Raw genomic sequence first — 22,519 nt, forward strand, 5'->3', positions numbered from 1 at the left:
TTTCGTAATAAAATTGACAGAATCATAGAGCTGAGATTTTTTTTATATCATAAAGTAACCTGCTCTAGTCTGTCGGTCTCTGTGTCTTCTTTGCTTCGTGATTTTTCTGTGCGTGAGAAAATGGATGTGTGGCGTGAGTGACAGCGTGTGAAAAGTGTCAATTGCGTGTGTCTCACGGTGAATGTGTGAGAGTTGGCAGACTCGCAGCACTTCAACACGTGTGTTTTTTTTTTTTTTTTTTTCGCTTGGCAAGCCAAGCTGACGTGACATGGGGGCGTGGCAGAAATCGAAAATCGAAATCGTGACACCCTTATTGTTTTGTATCATATGATACACCAGACTTGTATGACATATAGAATTCTGACATATTTTATTCATATACCCAAACTGGGGTGAAGGAAAGTAATTTGGTACAGATGTTGTTTATATTGCCAAAAAGTAAGATGAAATTCTGAAAGGTTATAGCATAAAACATTGAGATTTATATAATACAACCTACTTAAAGTACATATATATTACCACATCATATATTAGTTGTCCCTCTGTTTCTCCCAGTAATTAGATATTTTAAATGCTTATTTCTATGAGTAATTCTGTAGTTTAATGTTATAATAATGTAATGCAATATGTAGATCGAGAGATTTACAAATAAGCATTTATCAAAAGCCTGTTGTATCATATTTGATGTACACATTTTAAGAGGTTTTTTCTACAAAAAAAGTTTAAATTTTTTATTGTTCAAAATTTCTTTTTTTCATATAATGTTTTTAAATATATTTTTCTAATTTAGTAATTAAGTAAAATAACTATAAATTTCACTTCAGCAATTGTTATGGATGCTTTTTTACTATCTTTAAATTAATGATATATCACCCGTTGGCCACCCTGCTCTCTAAGATATCGGCATTAGCCATCGGTTGACCTTAGACCAAGAACCTAAACTCCATCAGGTCACATAAATCCTAGATATAAAAGCTTTACACAAATATTTTTTCAAACATGCTTCATTTTATCTAGGTTATTTGTCACTGAATAGAAAACACTAATGTACTGGAAATAGTAGTTTTTGAAGATGAATGCTAGTTTAACTCAGCTTCTTTGCTGTATATGCTGTTTATGTAAAAAATAAATGGAAATTGTATTTAATATTTCTATATAGAAAATGTATTGTATGTGTTCCATCTAATTCTGTGTTGTGACTTATTGTAGGTTAAATGATTGTAACTTAACAGACAAAAGCTGTTCAGCTCTGGCTGCAGTTCTTGGAGCAGATACCAATCTGAAAGAGCTGAACATGAACAATAATAATCTGCATGATTCAGGAGTGAAGCTGATCTGCACTGGACTGAAGAATGAAAAGTGTAAAATGGAGATAATGAGGTAAGTTGAGCCACAGGTGTCACATGACTAGAGTGAGGTGTGATGACTGACAGGACAATGAGAGATAACTTTTGTGAAAAATTCAAAGATCTTTTATTTATTTGTTACAACTTGGGTATACCATATCAATCCTGTCATTGTGCTATTTTATTGTTGTTGTGTTTTTTCATCGAGTTTTTCATACTTTGATGGACATGAAAAATATACAGCCATTCACTGCTATTATAAAGCTTGGAAGAGCCAGGACATTTTTTTATATAATTCCAATTGTATTTGTCTGAAAGTAGAATGTCATATACACCTAGGATGACTTGAGGGTGAGTAAATCATGGGCTAATTTTCAAGGGATTATAATATTTAGTGGATAAAGTATTTCCTATATACAGTGGGGTGAACAAGTATTACACTGCCGATTTTACAGGTTTTCCTACTTACAAAGAATGTAGAGGTCTGTAATTTTTATCATAGGTACTCTTCAGTGGTGTAGTCTAGATTTTTGTAGTGAGTATACTGTAATATCACCCCCCTCCCCCCCCCCCCCCCGCCTCATACTCACCCATCCCAGAGCGTCACCCCATAAGCACCACCACACTCACTAATGCATACAGTATGCATCGACATGAAATTGAGACCATTATGAAATATTAGGTGTTATCAACATGTCAATTTATTATAAGCAACACAAGACTTTAACAGCCAATGACATTTACTGCTGGGGAGACTGAACTGATTTTCTACTGTTTATTGTTTAATCACCATCTAATTTAGCCAGTTAAGAGCTACATTTAGCCCCCCCCCCCCCCCCCCAAAAAAAAGAAACATTATAGGCAGAAATACAAATTTACTTTTAGAAATGGTGCTTTTGAAAAAAAAAATGGTGTTGTTTTGGCAAGTTTACTGTTTAAATTAAAACATGTATGAAAACTTGTGTGATATTCCCTTAAAATAACGTTTTAATAGATTTTATTATTATTTTTTTTTATTATTATTATTATTATTATTATTTTAAAATGAATTTTACTGTGCAATTTCTTTCTAATTTCTTTGAGTTAGACCAAACTTTTATTTTGGTGGGTTGTAGACATTTGAGTTTCTGTGTGTTTTAATAAACTATTATTATTATTATTATTAGGCCTACTTAAAGTATACTCTACTGTGCAATAGTAATATATTTCTGTTATAATTTCTTCAAGTTATACTGAACCTTTATTTTGACAGGTTGTTGTGAAGTCATTACAGTTTCTATGTGTAGGCTATATGAAATGAATGAATGACGATAGTTTTATCAAATGAAATGGTGAAATTCTCGTGCAGTGACTCTCATAGCAGCTCTGCGATGAAAGTGCACATGTGTATCCTATCCTACATCATGTCTCAATACAGTGAAACGCTGAAAATACCACGAGCGTGAGTCACACATGCTTCAGTGTGTGTGTGTGTGTGTGTGTGTGCGTAGTAGTGGAGCACACTGAGCGCCCATTCCCAGAGACGCGTAGAACAATTGCAGTCTCTTTTAACTTTAATATTCACAGACACTAGTCCATATCGAGATTTGATTCATTGTACAGCCCTACTTTTGATTTATTCATTCAAAAATAGCCAAATTCTGTGACGTTCTGCTTAGCAAGCTCCATTTGTGACTGGATTCCGCGATTCGGTGTCGCTTTGCAAACACTGACGGGGTGTGAATTTATGAATGAAAGTGAAAGTTCTGACACAAAACGAAGTTGTTACGTATCCTCACTATTTTTTAAGTGGGTATACGGAAATCCTTGGCCTTTTCTAGTGGGTATACGGCGTATACCTGCGTATCACGTAGACTACACCACTGGTACTCTTCAACTGTGAGAGACGGAATCTAAAGCAAAAATCCAGAAAATCACATTGTATGATTTTTAAATAATTAATTAGCATTTTATTGCATGACATAAATATTTGATCACCTACCAACCAGTAAGAATTTTGGCTCTCACAGACCTGTTAGTTTTTCTTTAAGAAGCCCTCCTGTTCTCCACTCATTACCTGTATTAACTGCACCTTTTTGAACTCGTTACCTGTATAAAAGACACCTGTCCACACACTCAATCAAACAGACTCCAACCTTTCCACAATGGCCAAGACCAGAGAGCCGTGTAAGGACATCAGGGATAAAATTGTAGACCTGCACAAGGCTGGGATGGGCTACAGGACAATAGGCAAGCAGCTTGGTGAGAAGACAACAACTGTTGGCCCAATTATTAGAAAATGGAAGAAGTTCAAGATGACGGTCAATCTCCCTCGGTCTGGGGCACCATGCAAGATCTCACCTCGTGGGGCATCAATGATCATGAGGAAGGTGAGGGATCAGCCCAGAACTACACGGCAGGACCTGGTCCATGACCTGAAGAGAGCTGGGACCACAGTCTCAAAGAAAACCATTAGTAACACACTACGCCGTCATGGATTAAAATCCTGCAGCGCACACAAGGTCCCCCTGCTCAAGCCAGCGCATGTCCAGGCCCGTCTGAAGTTTGCCAATGACCATCTGGATGATCCAGAGGAGGAATGGGAGAAGGTCATGTGGTCTGATGAGACAAAAATATAGCTTTCTGGTCTAAACTCCACTCGCCGTGTTTGGAGGAAGAAGTAGGATGAGTACAACCCCAAGAACACCATCCCAACCGTGAAGCATGGAGGTGGAAACATCATTCTTTGGGGATGCTTTTCTGCAAAGGGGACAGGGCCATGTATCGCGAGATCTTGGCCAACAACCTCCTTCCCTCACTAAGAGCATTGAAGATGGGTCGTGGCTGGGTCTTCCAGCATGACAACGACCCGAAACACACAGCCTGGGCAACTAAGGAGTGGCTCCGTAAGAATCATCTCAAGGTCCTGGAGTGGCCTAGTCAGTCTCCAGACCTGAACCAAATAGAAAATCTTTGGAGGGAGCTGAAAGTCCATATTGCCAAGCGACAGCCCCAAAACCTGAAGGATCTGGAGAAGGTCTGTATGGAGGAGTGGGCCAAAATCCCTGCTGCAGTGTGTGCAAACCTGGTCAAGAACTACAGGAAACATATGATCTCTGTAATTGCAAACAAAGGTTTCTGTAACAAATATTAAGTTCTGCTTTTCTGATGTATCAAATACTTATGTAATGCAATAAAATGCAAATTAATTACTTAAAAATCATACAATGTGATTTTCTGGATTTTTGTTTTATATTCCGTCACTCACAGTTGAAGAGTACCTATGATAAAAATTACAGACTTCTACATGCTTTGTAAGTGGGAAAACCTGCAAAATCGGCAGTGTATCAAATATTTGTTCTCCGCACTGTATGTATAGTCTACTTCTTATGAGTTAACACTTAAATTGTGCTGTTTTTTGTTTATAGTAATTTATACTTTAGTGATGTAATCATTTCTTGCATACCTAGTGTTGAGTCAGAATTCAGATTATTCTGTTAGAGATGGTAAATCTGCAACAGAATGGAGGGCGATATCTGGTAGACATCACTTCTCTTAAAGGTCCCGTTCTTCGTTATCCCATGTTTCAAATTTTAGTTAGTGTGTAATGTTGTTGTTAGAGTATAAATAATATCTGTAAAATTATCAATCTCAAAGTTCAATGCCAAGCGAGATATTTTATTTAACAGAAGTCGCCTACATTGAACGGCCGGTTTGGACTACATCCCTCTACTTCCTTCTTTAATGACGTCAGTAGAACAGTTTTTTGACTAACCTCCGCCCACAGGAATGCTCCCTCAACTCTACCGAAATTCGTTTATGTACTTGCGCACTTCTAATAACTTACTGTGTTTACTCAGCTCTTACGGTGATTTTCTGAAGTAAAACTGACGCTTCATCTTTTGTGTGATGTACAATAAACTTTATTAAACTCATCAGTATATGTTTGATCATCATTCAGACAGCAGACTTGTAGGCTATTAAGAAATAATGGATACATACAAGCAGATGACAAATACGTTATAATAACCGTAATTAAACTACTAAACTATACCTGTTTCATCTCTATACAGCACTCTGACTCTGTAGGCATTATTGTCCGACTCGAACTGAACACCGTTACTGAGAGTTTCTGATATTATCATCATTCCGTGAGATGAAATTGTCCTGAGAGACTGAGCGTGAGCTCATGAAGCTCCGCCCCCTGGGTCGTCCAGCAGAAGCTTATTTGCATTTAAAGGGCACACACTAAAACAGCGCGTTTTTCTGAGCCCCAAAAAATGACAATTTAAACATGCTGTAAAAAATGATCTGTTGGGTATTTTGAGCTAAAACTTCACATACACACTCTGGGGACATCAGAGACTTATTTTACATCTTGTGAAAAGGGGCATAATACGGGACCTTTAATATTTTATGTGACAGGATTAATGTATTTTAGTGTTTTTGAGGGAGCTGTGTATCTTTGATTCTGCTTTCAGAGCTTCCTCTAGTTTATGAGTGTTTTACACCACTGTGAAGCTATTTTGGTCTATTTGTCCCATTCCTCCTTACAAAGCTGCTTTAGCTCAGTGACATTTGTAGACTTTCCAGCATAAGCTGAGTTTCACGTACTTCCACAGCATTTCAATGGAGTTGAAGTCTGGACTTTAATTAGGCCATTCCCAAACTTACATTTTCAAATTTTCCGACCATTTTCAGGTTCCTTATTGTGGATCATTCAGATAACAGACTTTCATACCTGAACAGTTGTAAGACTGGATAAACTGGAAGAACTGGAAGAGAGGGCAACTCTCTGAGAAAACAAAGGAAATTAAATATTTGAACTCTCTTGCTATATTACCATCCCCATTCGAGACACGATCACACTTGAGTTGATCACCTCCCAATTTACACATCATTCCCTCAACTTCTGTCCCCAGTAAGTCTGGGATGGTGATTAATGCAAATTCCCACTGTGAACTAGAGCTTAGATTCTCTGCCCGAGCCCGAGCCCGGACTCGACCCGACCCGACCCGCGGGCCGGGTCGGGCCGATATTTCCCGCCACTGTCCTCGGGCCGGGTCGGGTCGGGCCCTTGATAAAGCACGTTATGTGTCATGCGCAGCGTCTCGTCCAGTCTCGCACGCGTGACGCATCACACCTGCTGTGCGTGCTGTAGGCTACTATTCTGCTGCTTAAGTGCAACATGGAGCTTGAAGAAGCAAAGAAAAAAATTAAAACAGGAGAATTAACTTTGAGCAAGTTTGGAGGAAAATCGGAGGTATGGAAACATTTTAAACTAGTCGTGCGGAGTAACAATATGTGTTGGCTTTGTCTCGTGCATTAAATGCGGCACGCTGCTCGCCTATGACAGCAAAAAAACGGGGACTTCGACGATGAACAGACACATGAAGCAGTCTTGCCATGGCAGAAATTATGATAGTAGTCAGCCTCAGGCCTCAATGTCCTCTTTTGTTACTTTTCCGATCCATTCAATTATTTCTGAATAAACAAACAAAATTCAGAATTAAATGAATGTGCTGCAATTTGTACAAAAAGAGAGTCTGTAGTAGGCTAGCCTATGTGTTTTAGCCATTAAATAAGCACATTTAGTTTCAAGTTTGTTAAGTTTCGTTTTGAAGAAAGCTTTTCTTTAAAGTGAATTTCGTTTTGTATAAATTGTATCTTAATTTTAATACATTCCAATTGCCTGGATTTAATACATAAAAAGCAATAGGCCTATAATAGCAGACAATATAATCATGACATGCAGTCGCCGGCGCGTCGCGGTCACTTACACCATTTGAAACTCGTAACACACGCTGTCACCGAATTTACAAATCTTGCTTGTTGCTCACACACATATTATGTTGAAATAACAATATGTTGTAGTAACATTATTCATCTTTAAGAATATTTGATTGAATGCTGAATGTTGTGCTTGTTCAATTTAATAAAATTAAAACTTTAATTGTGATAATTAAAATAACTGAATATTTAATATTGAGTGGGCAATTTTTGCTCATTTATTAATAGTATTTATATAATATATATAACTGCGCAGCTACCCCCTGTAGCTTAAATGATCTAGCACAGCAGCACCTGCGTTAAAAAATATTCTGGCGCCGCCCCTGGTTATAACGGCCCACATATTAAAAATGGTCGGGTTTAAATCGGGCTCGGGCTCATAATTACAGTGAATGTGTCGGGCCGGGCCGGGCTCGGACACAACGTGCTCGGGCTCGGGTAGGGTCGGGCTTGATTTGTTGGGCCCGATCTAAGCTCTACTGTGAACTCATGTTTACATTTGAAAAGAGGTTTCTGCCTTGGTCTGAGTGTTTAGAGAGATGCTGAAGAAGGCTTGTGGCGATTTGTAACTCATATTAGCCTGTGATACAGAGTGTATGCAGGCACTCAACATCATGTATTTTATAATGTCAGGTTTGCATCTTCTCTCTTTATTCCAGAGCATTTGATGTTTTGTATTTATTTTTTGAACTGATTATGTAATTGGCATGATACATTTACCTGACATAATAAATTGTTACATTTGATTTTATTCCGACTGACTCTGAAATTGTTTTCCCAAGTAGATTAACCCTCTGGGGTCTGAGGTGTTTTCTGGGCCTTGGAGGTGTTCTGACATGCTCTGACATTTGTGCTTATTTCTGTTACTTGTGACATTTTCATGGCTAAAGTCTAATTACACTGTATTCAGCACAAACTCTGCTACAATAATATATCAGCAGCATGTGTGTAAAAGTTTGTTGTTTTGAGATAATGACATTTATGCGTGGTTTGTGAAAATACAAAAAAAAATTCTCACTGAAATAAGGTCATGAAACCCATACTGATTATTTTTTCACAAGACTTTTGAAAATTGTATGACGTAGCCTAGAATATTTGCTCTAAAACTATGTGAAAATCACCCTGACTGCTCATTCAGATAAGACTTAAAGACTTTTTTTTTATTGATTTAAAAATTTTACGACGTGTTTTGTGTGAAAAAGCTTTATGCGGGAGCTCATTAATATGTAAGCTTTTCACACCTGAGAAAGACAAAGACCCTCCCCTAATGGCCCTATTAGGAGCTATCAGGCCCTATCATTCTGAGCAACCTTGCACAAAGAATGAGGAGATTTAAAAAATAATGGCTTTTAGATTTTTTAGGATTTATTTACAACACAACATAATCCAAAGATACAAAACAAATGACAAAAAAGCACTCATTGAAAACAATTATCCAAAGACAGAGACCTTTGTGCCATTCCTAAAAACATTGTACATACCTTTCATTTCCAAGGTGTTTGATTTTCACTTTACCATGTTCATGTACAGAGACTCATGTGAATGTTGAAGTCAGCAGGAGTGGCATCTGGTCCCTGGAAAAAAAAAAAAAGTGAACATACTGATATCAAGAGAAACTATAGGCCTGCACGATTTTGGGAATAAATTTTAGATTTTTCTGGTTAAAATTGCTTTTTAAAATTCACAGAATACACACATACACACACACATAAATGTTTCCAACAATATATAATATAATGAACACCAGGTTTGTTGTGCCTTGTAGGCATTGGCTATGCGCAGTGCTGCATAAAATAATAATAACAATAACCATAGCAGCCTATAAATCTTCCAAAATATTTCAGTAACAACTAAGCTAGAGAAAAATATATTGATTATCATGTTACTTCAAATGTTTCCATTCGTTTTGATGATATGAAATGAGATAATAGTAAAAACATGAAGCCGTTTGGTGCTTTTCAAACGCGATCGCGATCCAAAATATGAAACATTCAAACGCGATCGCGCTCAAATATAAAACATTATGGTTACCATATATATATCTACATTTGAGCAGATATCCACAAACACAGTAACAGTAAATACGGGTCTAAATATTATAATATTCACCATATATCTAGCAACAGTTCAACTGCAATGTGAAATTTATGCAACAATAACAAACTAATATGTAAGAATTTCTTTCCTTACATCTTTCTTGTCTTCAAATCGCGTTCTTCTTCTTCTGAGGTAATTCCAATGTAAGCTCACAGCGCGTCTTTCAAACTCGACGAAAAGCAGAGACTTGTGAAGTGTTTTGGTGTTTTGTTTTTGAGGTAACGAGCGCGTTCGCGTTCCATGTGGAGATTTGCATGTGAATATCTTTTGCGCGAGTGGGCGTGTTCAAATTAAAAATAATTAGGAAGCGTTTGAGAAGCTGGACATCTTGTTGGTTTTATACAAATTACTTAAACAGAGAATATTTGTTATCAGTTTGAATCCGATCATTTAAAAGTACACACCTAAATGTTTATAAAGGTATATGGCTCATAAATGTGTGACAAGTATTTGCTGAGTTTTGTTTCAGTTTATAGACGTGCTCAAGAAAAAAAAGTTCACCGGGACGGAGAGGCAGAACGCACACCCTGTTTATTTTCTTTATTTTACAAAAGCACAATGTTTTGATTTGATTGTAAGTGGACACCTACAAAAGTAAACATATCACAGATTCTTTTTTTATATTTCTTTTTTCTATATGACCATAAATGACGGAGTAATTTAAGTTTATAGTGCTACAATGTGAAGAAAATCCGGCAAAACGCGCCGGCGCGTTTGCCGACCTCAGAGGGTTAAATGGATACGTATGTTACCGCAAGTTTTGCGTCAGATTAATGACGACTAATATTTTGGTGCTAATTCAAGTGTACATGTTTTGCAAAGACACAAAGTGAATTTGCGTTTAGGGCAGCAAAAGTGCTACTTGACCAACCTAAATCTGGGTGTGTCTTACCTCTGTTTTTATTTAATGTTACTTTAGATAAGTGTACGTGGGAAACCAGACAAGTAAAGTTGGTTGACTTATATCTGTATTAGTGGCCATACCTCTACTGAAATAAACGTTACTTTAATTTCAAGTGTATGCAATCACGGGGGCTATACCAAAGTATCTTTGATTGTGTAAGCGTGAATGCGACCGATCTTAGGTATATAGCAATTAACTCTGTTTAGTGATTGAAGCTGACGAGATTGTGATCGTGAGACCCACGTTAAACAAGGCGTGAGGACCTCTGAGCGACATAGTATGAGCAGGTAAAATATAAGTAAAGAGTTAAATAGAACAATCAAATGTATCGTTAAACTATTATATAATTGACCAATAACTAATTGGCAGTCTAACTGAAAATGGAGTCAGATATAAAATGGAGTCAGATAAAAGCTTAAATGGAATTAAATTACTTTGCCATGCGAAAAGACAGTAACACACAGAGACCTTCACCCGTTCTGGCAGAACCCCCCATTTGGACCGATAAACGGGCTTACACAGTTTTAGATAATTGTAATCTCGAAAGTGATGTTGATGTCTAACATATTAAAGATTTCTGTGCCTTTTGTTTGTCTCCATATTCAGTTGTCAGTTTTTGCATCTAAATTTCAATGCATTTGTACAAAGAACAAAATAAAATTCAAGTTTAAGGATTTATATTGTTTGGGGTTTAACTGATTAATCAGCTGAATGCTTTCATTCCTGTTCTAGACTCTCTAACTGCAGTGTGACAGAAGAAGGTTATAAAGCTCTGGCTTCAGCTCTGAGATCAAACCTTTCACACCTGATAGAGCTGGATCTCACAGGAAATGATCCTGGACAATCAGGAGTGAAGGAGCTCAATGATTTACTACAGGATCCAGACTGTCAACTGAAGAAACTGAGGTGAGACGGGGTCAAATAATTAACTAAATTAGTTATATGGAGGCTAAATATTCATAACTGATATATTATTTTAGCTATACAATTAGCTTGACATTTTGTTGCATCAAAATGATCAAGATCAGATCAGATGCTGCAGGTTCTGTCATGATGATGATAACCGTAAACACAGTTTAGTTGTGATATGAGCTAAAGGTCAAGTAGACATTATGGGTCAGTATATTGGCTGCTATTCTGGAGTATACCTTGATAATTGAAATGTACAATTTTATTTTTGTGCACGCTTCTCATCAAAATTCTAGATAACCTTTTAGTGAAATAGTTTTCTGATCTAGTGAGCTTTTGCCCTTCTGCTCTGTGAGACGTTTCTGTTCTTATGAGTTTGCTTTAGGACTGAGTGTCGCTTTAGTTTCTCTTAAATTTATATTTATTTGTGTATTTATATGTTCAAAGAAAAAAAAATTGGATCGTATCAATCATTTTTGTAATGCAACAGACATTTATTTGAGAACTGAATTGACTCTTCTGCAGGTTTTTGAGTCCTGCTGCAGAGGAAGCCTGTCAGTATGTGAATAGAGTTGTGGGTAAAAACCTGTTACTCCAGAAAGAGCTGAATCTGAGTGAACATGAACTAGGAGACACACGAGTGAATCAGATCGCTGCTCTACTGCAGGATAAACACTGTCAACTCAACACACTGACGTGAGTATTTCTCATTTATTTTTAAAATTACTTTACTTTTAGTAGTAATCTTAGCTGATGATAATATTTCCTCACCTCAGTTTTTACATCAGCATCACACAGAGCCACAACAATTTAAAGTAATAATATTAAACAGCAAATTAAAAACACATAATTAAAATATAGTGATATGAAGCTTTAAATATTTGGTTAAGACAGACAGTTTGATCATGGGTCAATAATTATTTCAGTTACTGTAGAGGCAGAACAATGTTTTTTGTGACATCAGAATCAAAAATGTTCATAACTGCTTTCAATTCAATGTTTGTATTTCCCAAAATGTAAAATGTCGCTCTCACGCCACACCATGTTCTCACGCAGTGAAAAATACATCGCGGAGCAAAGAGGACACTGACAAAGCTCTGACAGACAGGAAAGACCAGGTTATTTTTTAATGTGTCGTGTAGTGATCGACCGATATATCGGTCGGCCGATAAATCGGGCTGATATTTGCGGGTTTGACGTGTATCGGCATCGGCCGATACGCGGCTGCTGCGTTCGCCGATAGTTTTTTTCCCGGCATTAATTACAGACAGGCGTCTGCAGGTAGCTCTGTGTTGCTGGAGACGCTGCAGTTCACGTGCAGCCCATGCACTGCCCCTCCCACACTAGCAGAAGCCTGGAAGCCTCTTCTAGACAATGGTTAGTTTTAAACTTTCAAAGCATCTTTTAACTGTTTGACTTAGCTGAAATACACTTTGAAAGTGGAAACACGTTGCTCTATATGTGCGTGCAACTATAGCTAAGCAAGTTTGTGGGTCCAAATGGAAAATGTGAATGCCTCATCTATAAAACTGCTTGTCGTTGTATTTAGGGAGCTGCAAATAGCTAAGTTTGAGGCTATCCATATGCATACGGCAGCTGTTACAAACACTGGTAATAGGACTAAATAATGCCGACGTTGTTCGGTGATTCCGTGATATTTGTGGGAGTTTTATTCAGCGACCACCTGGCTGAGGTTTGGACGTGTGCTCATAAAAGAAGCGACGCGGTTGCGACACGCATGCGATGCAGCGCGCTCGTTTGTCCAGGCGCTCCTATGCCGCCGGTGAGATGAAAACATCTAAACTTTTCAGAATGCCGCAAGCGCACGCAGGTCATGTGACAAAAAACAACTGACCTTTCCATGACAACATCGAAAGCTCGGCCGAACAGCGGATCATAGCTGGACAGGGCGGGTTTTTATTTCTCATCTCCATAAATATATGTAGTCGTAAAGGGCTAGAAATAAATTAATCCTTACTTCCTCGTCATCATGGAGAGAGCAGTTCATGTTTGCATAGCAACAACAGACGCAAGCGCTTGTAGAAGTGGCGCGGCTGTGCTTTCCACACGTTTTAGACGCGATCCCTAATTCATAATAAACTTAGAATCTATTTGGTTTAAAATCGTTTTTGTTTTGTTTAAAACGGAGATCACGATTACATACAGTATATCAGACAACTACACAGAATAACATGTTCCAGTCAAATTATTTTATTTATTATGCTTAAATATTTATTTTCAGAATTTATTTTCAGAATTTGAATTATGCTTAAATATTTATTTTCAGCACTGAACTTTTTTTCTGTTCTACCTCACATGTTTTTAATGTCAAATATTGTTTCTTTTTTAAGTTCAATAAATGTTCCTTTCTTAATTGAGACTTGTAACAGTTGTTATCATTATATATTATATACGTGTCATTTTTATGATGTAAACTGAGTGAGCAAAAGCAGTATTGGCTCCAAATATCGGCCCAAGAAAATCGGCAACCCGTATCGGTCATCGGCTAAGGCTGATGAAAAAAAATCGGTATCGGTATCGGCGCTAAAAAATCCATGTCGGTCGATCCCTAGTGTCGTGACAGATCGCTGTAGAGCCTCAGATAAAGCTGCTCGTGAACCGATCATCTCTTCCTTCTAGTTAATTTATAGCATCAAATAAACATGAATGAACATAATGGTGCATTCACAGCGGACGCGAATAGCGCGTCAAGCGCGAGTGATTTCAATGTTAAGTCAATGCAAAGACGCGTTACGCGCGTAAAAAATTCCTGCGGCGCGAATAGGGCGTAGAGTGCGGCAGACGCGAATACGCCTCATTCGCGAGTCAAGTTCGCGCGAATTGAGCGTCTGGTGCGTTTCGCGCAAATGATTTTATTAGCGCTTTTTGTGCATTCACGCATTTGACGCGAATTCGCGTCTGCCGCCCGAGTTGAAAAATCTGAACTTCTGCGTCAATTCGCGCCGCGTTAACCAATCAGAAGCCTGCTTGCTGCTGTCACGTGGTGAAGTGACAGTTTATAATGTTATTTTATGTTTGGCCTCAATAAATTTTGTAATATGACTAAAATGCACAACAAAGCAAATCTTTCACATAAAAACTCGATTTCAATATATGAGAGATACTAATTTTGTATTGAATGCTATTTATTCCATATCTATTCTAGATTATATGAAACATTATTAATCTAATGTAAAGACAAACACAATTTAGTGTATAAAAACAAACAAAAAAATCACAGGACAGGTTTCACTTTTGGAGGCTGGCTTCATTTATTATCAAAACAAAAATAAATGACAGATTAGGTGGGTGCGGGCGAGGGTGAACCTCACACCGGGATGTACAGCGCGGGCTCATCAGGCAGCGACCACTCGAGGCCGAGGCCTTATACGGCCTACGCTGTCCTCGTCAGCGTCCTCACCGTTATGTCCACCAAACCTAGCTCCTGGAGCAAATTGTGAAACTCCTGAAACCCTCCGGAGGGTCTGGTGGACCCGAGTACAGCGACGATGTCCCCTACGCAGCTGTTTCTGCTCTCCAGAGCATATACGAGCGGTGACTCTCTCGATTAATGCTAATGCTCGATAAACATCTAAAAAAGATGGCCGCCAACGGGTTTCGAAACTTTCGCCTCCGGATTTCGCCTCTGACGCGCGTAAATTTTGCTTCAAACTTTTGATTTTACGCGCGTCAATTTCACTCTTGACGCGCGAATTAACACAAAGTGGTCAAGCGTATAACTAGACGCGGCAGGCGCGAAATTTGACGCGCTATTCGCATCCGGTGTGAACACACAGTAAGAAGGCAGTAGCGTGGGAAGGAGCACCCTCGTCATAACATCAGCACCCCCTGGTGGGGGGCTGTGGACTAACATAATATTGTACTTGTAGCGACAATGCCTGACATGCGGTCACATGCTGTTCCAATTAGTAATTCCTTGTCTCCAAACACATCCCTCGTTGTCTTTTTAGACAACGGGTCTGTCCACGACGTCGCTAAGTCTGCTTGGACATGTCAAAATTGCAATCTGTTGTTCCCCAGAGGGACATTTTAGTCACAAAGGAACCCTGTTCTAGACAATCCCCTCTAAAACCCCCATTTCAGCATGAACTCCCTGTGACTTTACAGCCTCGTGACATTCCACACACACACACACACTCGTGGACTTTCAACCAGAAACCCACCACGAGATGCAACTGAAGCACATTTCCATATATGGACTTCCACATAGTAAAATTTCATTTTACCATTCATTACAAATTTATAATAGAGGTGTGACTTGCTAGAGTAAAATCTTTAATTCTGAAGGTTCCTTGAAAGAAAATCACTCCATAGTGTCTTGTAACTCGACCTGGTTCGGTCTGGTAATTTGGTCATAAACTTTATGACCCAAAGCTGCATCTCATCCAGTTCCTCTGCAAGCCAACATTCCAACACCTTAACACACATGGAACATTTCAGAGAAAACTCTTCAAATGTTTGATACATATTCCTATGTTTCTCAAAGTGTCGTCGTTTGCTATAACGGAAACACTGACAATTTTATTGTGTGTTTAATCAAGCTTTATTTGTGTGTAATGATGCATATGAACGTAATGTTATGTGTGTCCAAAATCTACCTGTAATTCTTGGTATCTGTCTGACCGTCCTGTTTTAATTCAACCAGTCCCACAGAGGGTATATAAGTAACATCTTTAGTTCAGTGTGTATAATCTTAAGAGGAAATATGAATTATTTCGCTCAGGAAGACATATGGTCAAGGTAGGCGGGTTTTCTTCACACAAAGAGAATTTTTCCCGCTTCAGAAAAGACAATCTGATTCGCTGTCGTTTCAAAGAGAAGGCGTAAACAGATGTCTGTTAAAAGGAAGAGACCCCCACTTCTCTCTCTCTTCTCTCATCGATCCCGCTGATCTTCCTCTTCTTCCTCCGGTCCCTGACCTCCTCCTCCTTCTCCACGTGCAGCGCTGCTCCAGCTGAACGGGCCTTACCTTGGCCTCTGGGACACATGGCCCGCGCCATGTAAAAGCCTGCCATCTTTGCAACCAAGATTTGCAACCTCTCCCGTCCCGGGAGACGAATCTAACTTTCGCGGTAACTTAAATTCAAGTAAGCCTTTACAGCGTCTTGCGAAACGACCCAGAAGACGAAGCCAGACGCAAACCAGCCGGACACGCGCGCCTCTTTTACAGCATCGCATTGAAAGAGTACAACAGCTCGCAAGTACTATCTCTCAACCTAAAAGTTGATTTCCTGGTGTCTCTTAGGTCTGTGAATTAAGTTACCCTTCTTCCTCTTCTCTTCTCTTCTCTTTCTTTCTTTCTTTCATTTCATTCTGATCACTTATGTTATTGTTTGGTTATATGTTTGTTTGTTTATTGTTTGCATTTTTACGTACGTTTAGATTCGTAGCTCATATAATCTCTAGTTTTGCATTTATTAAAATTCATAAATACTTTTCACTGTCTCTGTGTTTGAAAACCCACCTTATAAGTCAATGAATCTAAAAGATCTAAGCTACAAGCTCGATACTAGACTACATTCAGTAGTTTTAATTAATAAACTCAGAAGTTTAATGTTCGTGGCCAGAACATAAACTTTAGTGGAGTTTGTGAATACCCTGTTCTTAACTGTGCTGATCTTACATCTACTCGCTGGACGAATTAAAGGTTGGTCAGACCAGTTACAGAACAAGGTAATCTCGATAATTGATAAAATAAATGTACATGCGACTTATGAATTATGACCATGAGTCATAAATATTAATATTCCCAGAATTCCCCATATTCTTGAGCTAATTCACATTTACCCAGAGTCGTATTCGTTACATACTTAAAAACGTGAAATGACGTGGACATCAGTGTTAACTAGCGCTCTTATGCCTAATGTAGTGAGTGTTCAAGCTACGGAGAAAATTAAATAAAGTTTGAATTTGTCATGCTTTGTTCCGATCAGGCACGTGAGCGGAGAGCGCATTTCTGAATATTCTGCTCCTGAATACGACCGCACCCATAAAGCTTGCCATAATGAATGTGTCAAAAATAGCAAGGAGACATTTAATTGTTTATTAATAAACTGGTGCTTTCTGTGTCGCTGCCAAGATGAAGTTGACGATGCGGACTCGCCATGAACGCCAGAGAGAAATGCACATTTCATATGGATTACATAATCAGAGAGTAGCCTATTTATTTTCATTTTGAATAGTTGTGTTAAAAAGTAGACATTTCAAGCTTTCTATAATAGATAGCCTATATTCTATTACTCGGCACAAGTTGAGTTTCGGCGCCCTCCAGTTCACGTGCAATACAAGTAAGTGATCGTGCTGACGCCTTATTACATTGTCTGCTATATGTTTGCTTCTTATTTATTAAATACAGGCAATTGGTTGATAAAACATTGATCAAAATTAAGATACAATTTATATAAAACGAAAATCTTTTAAAAAGAGACTTTCTACAAAACTCAATGAAGTGGTCAAAATCATGTCATACCCACTCCATGTCTCCAGACATACAGACATCTCATGATGTAGGCTATCATATCTTTCACATGCTGCATGCTCACTTTCATAATCAACATTGATCAAATTAAAAATAACATTAGCCTAATATTTAAACATAAATATGAAACTAAATATGTTTGCTTTAACCCTCTGTGGTCTGAGGTGTTTTTGGGGTCCTTGAGATGTTTTGACATGCCCTGACATTTGTGCTTTTTTCAGTTGCTTATAAACATATTAATGGCAAAGGTGTAATTACACTCTATTTAGCACATACAGCGCTACCATAATATGTGAGCAACATGTGTGTACATGTTTGTATTTTTGAGAGAATAATGTTTACGCATGGTTATTGAAAAAAATAAAAATGAAAGTTTCTGAAATAGGGCCACACATACTAAATATGTGTCCACAAGAGTTTTAAATAATGGGTTAATTGTTGCTTAGAGTTTTTTCTTCAAAATGATCTGAAAATCATCCTGCCTAATCATTCACATAAAACAATACATTGATTTAAACTTTATAAGACACGTTTTGTTTGGAAAGGGAATATGCGCGTGGGCGTGATTCACACCTGAGAAGACAATGACCCGCATAATAAGCCTTTCATTCAGGTGTATCACTGAGAGTACCACAAGTAAAGAATGTGAGGACTTATTTTGTATGCATGCAAATTGCATAATATCCATGGTAAACATTTCAAGTCACTACGCAGTTAATTCTCATACTGTATTTTCAGAAAGTTTTGGAATATATCCTCTCCCCAAATGTGACACTAATAAAAAGTATAATAAATAATTTAATGAGAAGGTTTATATTGACCTATTAAGATGTTGCTTACATCTATCTTGTAAATATATGTTTTGCTATTTTATTAACCCTCTGGGGTCTGAGGGGTTTTCTGGGCCCTGGAGGTGTTCTGACATGCCCTGACATTTTTTTTTTTTTTCAGTTATTTATAAACATATTAATGGCAAAGGTGTAAATTCACTCTATATAGCACAAACAGGGCTACCATAATATCTGATCGACATGCTTGTAAATGTTTGTATTTTTTAAGAGAATAATGTTTATGCGTGGTTATTTGAAAAAATAAAAATGAAAGTTGCTGAAATAAGACCACAAAACACATACTAAATATGTGTCCACAAGAGTTTTAAATAATGGGTTAATTGTTGCTTAGAGTTTTTTCTTCAAAATGATCTGAAAATCATCCTGCCTAATCATTCACATAAAACAATACATTGATTTAAACTTTATAAGACACGTTTTGTTTGGAAAGGGAATATGCGCGTGGGCGTGATTCACACCTGAGAAGACAATGACCCGCATAATAAGCCTTTCATTCAGGTGTATCACTGAGAGTACCACAAGTAAAGAATGTGAGGACTTATTTTGTATGCATGCAAATTGCATAATATCCATGGTAAACATTTCAAGTCACTACGCAGTTAATTCTCATACTGTATTTTCAGAAAGTTTTGGAATATATCCTCTCCCCAAATGTGACACTAATAAAAAGTATAATAAATAATTTAATGAGAAGGTTTATATTGACCTATTAAGATGTTGCTTACATCTATCTTGTAAATATATGTTTTGCTATTTTATTAACCCTCTGGGGTCTGAGGGGTTTTCTGGGCCCTGGAGGTGTTCTGACATGCCCTGACATTTTTTTTTTTTTTTCAGTTATTTATAAACATATTAATGGCAAAGGTGTAAATTCACTCTATATAGCACAAACAGGGCTACCATAATATCTGATCGACATGCTTGTAAATGTTTGTATTTTTTAAGAGAATAATGTTTATGCGTGGTTATTTGAAAAAATAAAAATGAAAGTTGCTGAAATAAGACCACAAAACACATACTAAATAGGTGTCCACAAGACTTTTGACTAATGTATGTTGTCGCTTCGAGTTCTGGCTTCAAAATGATGTGAAAATCATCCTGCCTAATCGTTCTCATAAAACAATACATTGATTTAAATGTTGTTAAACAGTTTTTTTGTCAGAAGAGGTTTATGCATGGGAGGGGTAATGGCCCATCAATATTAATGAGATTCAGACCAGGGGTGTGACATAGACACTCCCCCAATGGCCCATCAAGTAAAGCAGCCTTAACAAAGAAGAGGAGATTCAAAGGTTTTGTTTTTCAATCTGTTTTATTGTAATTCCTCTATGTGGAGGAACTAAATGTTCTAAATTTGCAGGTATCTCACAGTAAATGCTTATGTTGATGTGGGCTCTAAGCAAAATAAAGCAAAATAATGCAAAACGAGCAAAATAAACTAAAATAAAGGCAGATGGAATATAGTTGCATGTCTTGGTGCCATTTTTGAAAACAGTTCCTGTTCAATGAAGACACAAGTGAACATTACATGCCTGGCATTTCCAAATATAATCTAAACATACATAATATTTTCTAAATTAATTTCAAAATTCTAACTTTCATACAGGCCTATGATCTAAACATATCGTTGTACATATTATACAGCATGTCTAGGCTATTGTAATGCCAAGCCAGCAGAGGGAGCCATCACCCGAGTACTGACTGAGCGCTCCCTCTGCTGCTTCTACATTCACTTCCTGTTTGGGACTACTTAAGCTGGGACCATGTGCTTTCTCATCGCGAAGTATTGCCAGTTAACCCTGCCTTACCAAGCGTTTTTCCTGATATTCTGATTGTCTGCATGTGTATGATTCTGACTCGTTCTCTGACCATTGATTCTACGGATTTCCCTTTCTGGATTGTTTGCTTGTGTGGACTGATCTCAAGGTTTGACTTCTCTGCCTGGTTTCTCACTAACGTCTCTTGGATTATCCCTTGGATTGTCGAAAGATCGGACTGCTTTACTGTTATCGACCCTCTGCCTGTTTCCACGTGTTTGTTGTTTGATATTTGCAATAAACTTCTGCATATGGATTCTAATGCTGCATCAGCGTCCTCATTACAGCTATGCTGTATAAAGTCTTCTGAAGGCACGCGCCGAAACGCGTTTGTGCAAATAAGTTTATTTATGCATGAAGCCTCTCTCCTACTTTATACAGCATAGCATAGACCATTTAAATATAAATTACTCTGAATGGCAAGTATGGAAATGGTCCAACCAGTAAAATCTGTAGCCTATGTTTATATAAAATAGCTTGTCAACTAATTTCTCTGTACTGTAGGCTAATTGGCCTACGTGTTGTAGTCTAGTCATTAAATAAAACAATTTAGTTCATATTTAGGTTTAAATAAAATCATTATATTTTTTTATTTCATTTATGTTGATTATATGAAAAGTGAAAAGCATGAGTAAGATCATGCGCAATCGTGAGACAAATGGAGTGGGCAGACAAGATTTTGACGATTTCATTAAGTTTATTTTTTGTATAAAGCCTTTCTTTAAAGTGAATTTCATTTTGTATTAATTGTATCTTAATTTTAATCGTTGTTTCATCAACCAATTGCCTGTATTTAATACATAAGAATTAAAAATAGCAGGCAATAGAGCTCCGTGTCGGCATGTGAACGGGAGCTCGCCTCATAAATGAACCCAAACTCATAAGCTTTGCCTAAAATACCAGAGAAATATATAGAAATCTCGAAATGTGTTATTTTAAACAAAACTATTAAAAACGAAAGAAAACAGACTGCATGAAGCCTCTCTCCTACTTTATACAGCATAGCCTAGACCATTTAAATATAAATTACTCTGAATGACAAGTATGGAAATGGTCCAACTAGTAAAATATGTAGCCTACGTTTATATAAAATAGCTTGTCAACTAATGCAAGTAAATTTAAAAAGACTTACTCATCCGAAATATTATCCACGGCTGGATCAAGTCGCTCAACGTTCGTCGCTCAAAATACAAACGTTCGTCGTCAGAGTCCCGCTCTTCTTCTGAGCAAAATTTGAACTCTTCATCACTATCCAGGACTAGCTGAAGGGCTTCCTCACCAGTGAATCGTGTCATCTTCCAACGGCGCAGGAAAGTGAATGAATGAAACTTGCTGGTTTGAAGGCATTTCAGGGGGCGTTTACCTTATTTTGCATAGATCACCTCAGCACATTATCTTATGAATAGCGCGCTCTGCGAGTGGGTGTGAACTCATTACAGATAATTAGATGAGACGGGAGAAACTGTACTTCTCTTTAGTTTCATACAGATTACATTGCAGAAGAATATTTGTTTTGAATGTGAATTGTTTTATTTAAAAGTAGAAATTTAAAGCTTTCTTTAGATGCATGTTTCATGGTTGTGTGATAAGTATTAGCTGAGTTTCAGTTCATTTTCCAGACTTGTTTCAGAAAGATTTTTGCGGAGACAGAGTTAGAGTGAAAGCGCATCCTGTTTATTTTATTTATTTAAAAATAAAAACAAGGTTTTGATGTTAATGTGAGTGTACACAAAAAAAGAAGACCCTCTATAGTTTATAATCATGTATTTATTTTATTTATATGTGACCCTGCCTGTGAAAACCCAGCTAAAGTCATTTTTTTGTGATTCAATGTTTTCTACATAAAATCATCCTACACAATGTAAAGAAAATTCTGTGAAAATATAACCTTAATATCTTTAAAATTGACTGAGTAAGGCCATGTCAAAGATTTGCTAAAATTCGGGCTCAGAAAATCATATTTTTGAGAAATTCCAATTTAAAAATAAGTTATTTGTTAAAACTGCAACACATTTGATCCATAGTTATCCTGCATATGTGCCTTATATCACATTAAAGCTGAGATTCTCCCCTTTTTAGTGATATATGACACATCAGTGGAAAAATTCTTAAAGTTTTGTAAACACGTCTATTTATTATGATGTGCATGTTTATTATGATGTGCATATTATGATAAAAGCATAAACACATTGAAATGAATGGGGGTTCAACAAGAGCTTTATCGTAGCAACAATTACCATGTCAATTCAGTGGAATGATTTGTATAACTTTATTAGTAAAATGTAATATCAGTGAAATGTCAATAATATATAAATTAAATAACATAA

At 37.4% G+C, this 22,519-nt stretch overlaps 1 protein-coding gene across 2 annotated transcripts in view; it reads left to right on the top strand.

Annotated features, from left to right (window-relative positions):
- Positions 1-22,519, top strand: part of LOC307161654 (NACHT, LRR and PYD domains-containing protein 3-like) — a 112,968-nt gene that overhangs the window by 37,789 nt on the left and 52,660 nt on the right. For both annotated transcript variants that reach the window (XM_079876518.1, XM_079876519.1), the window contains exons 9-11: positions 1,210-1,380; positions 10,849-11,022; positions 11,551-11,721. In XM_079876518.1, the coding sequence (XP_079732644.1) occupies positions 1,210-1,380; positions 10,849-11,022; positions 11,551-11,721 (516 nt within the window). The remainder of the gene's footprint in view (positions 1-1,209; positions 1,381-10,848; positions 11,023-11,550; positions 11,722-22,519) is intronic.

Source organism: Squalius cephalus (assembly GCF_949319135.1).
Source record: "Squalius cephalus genome assembly, chromosome: 7".
Taxonomy (NCBI): domain Eukaryota; kingdom Metazoa; phylum Chordata; class Actinopteri; order Cypriniformes; family Leuciscidae; genus Squalius; species Squalius cephalus.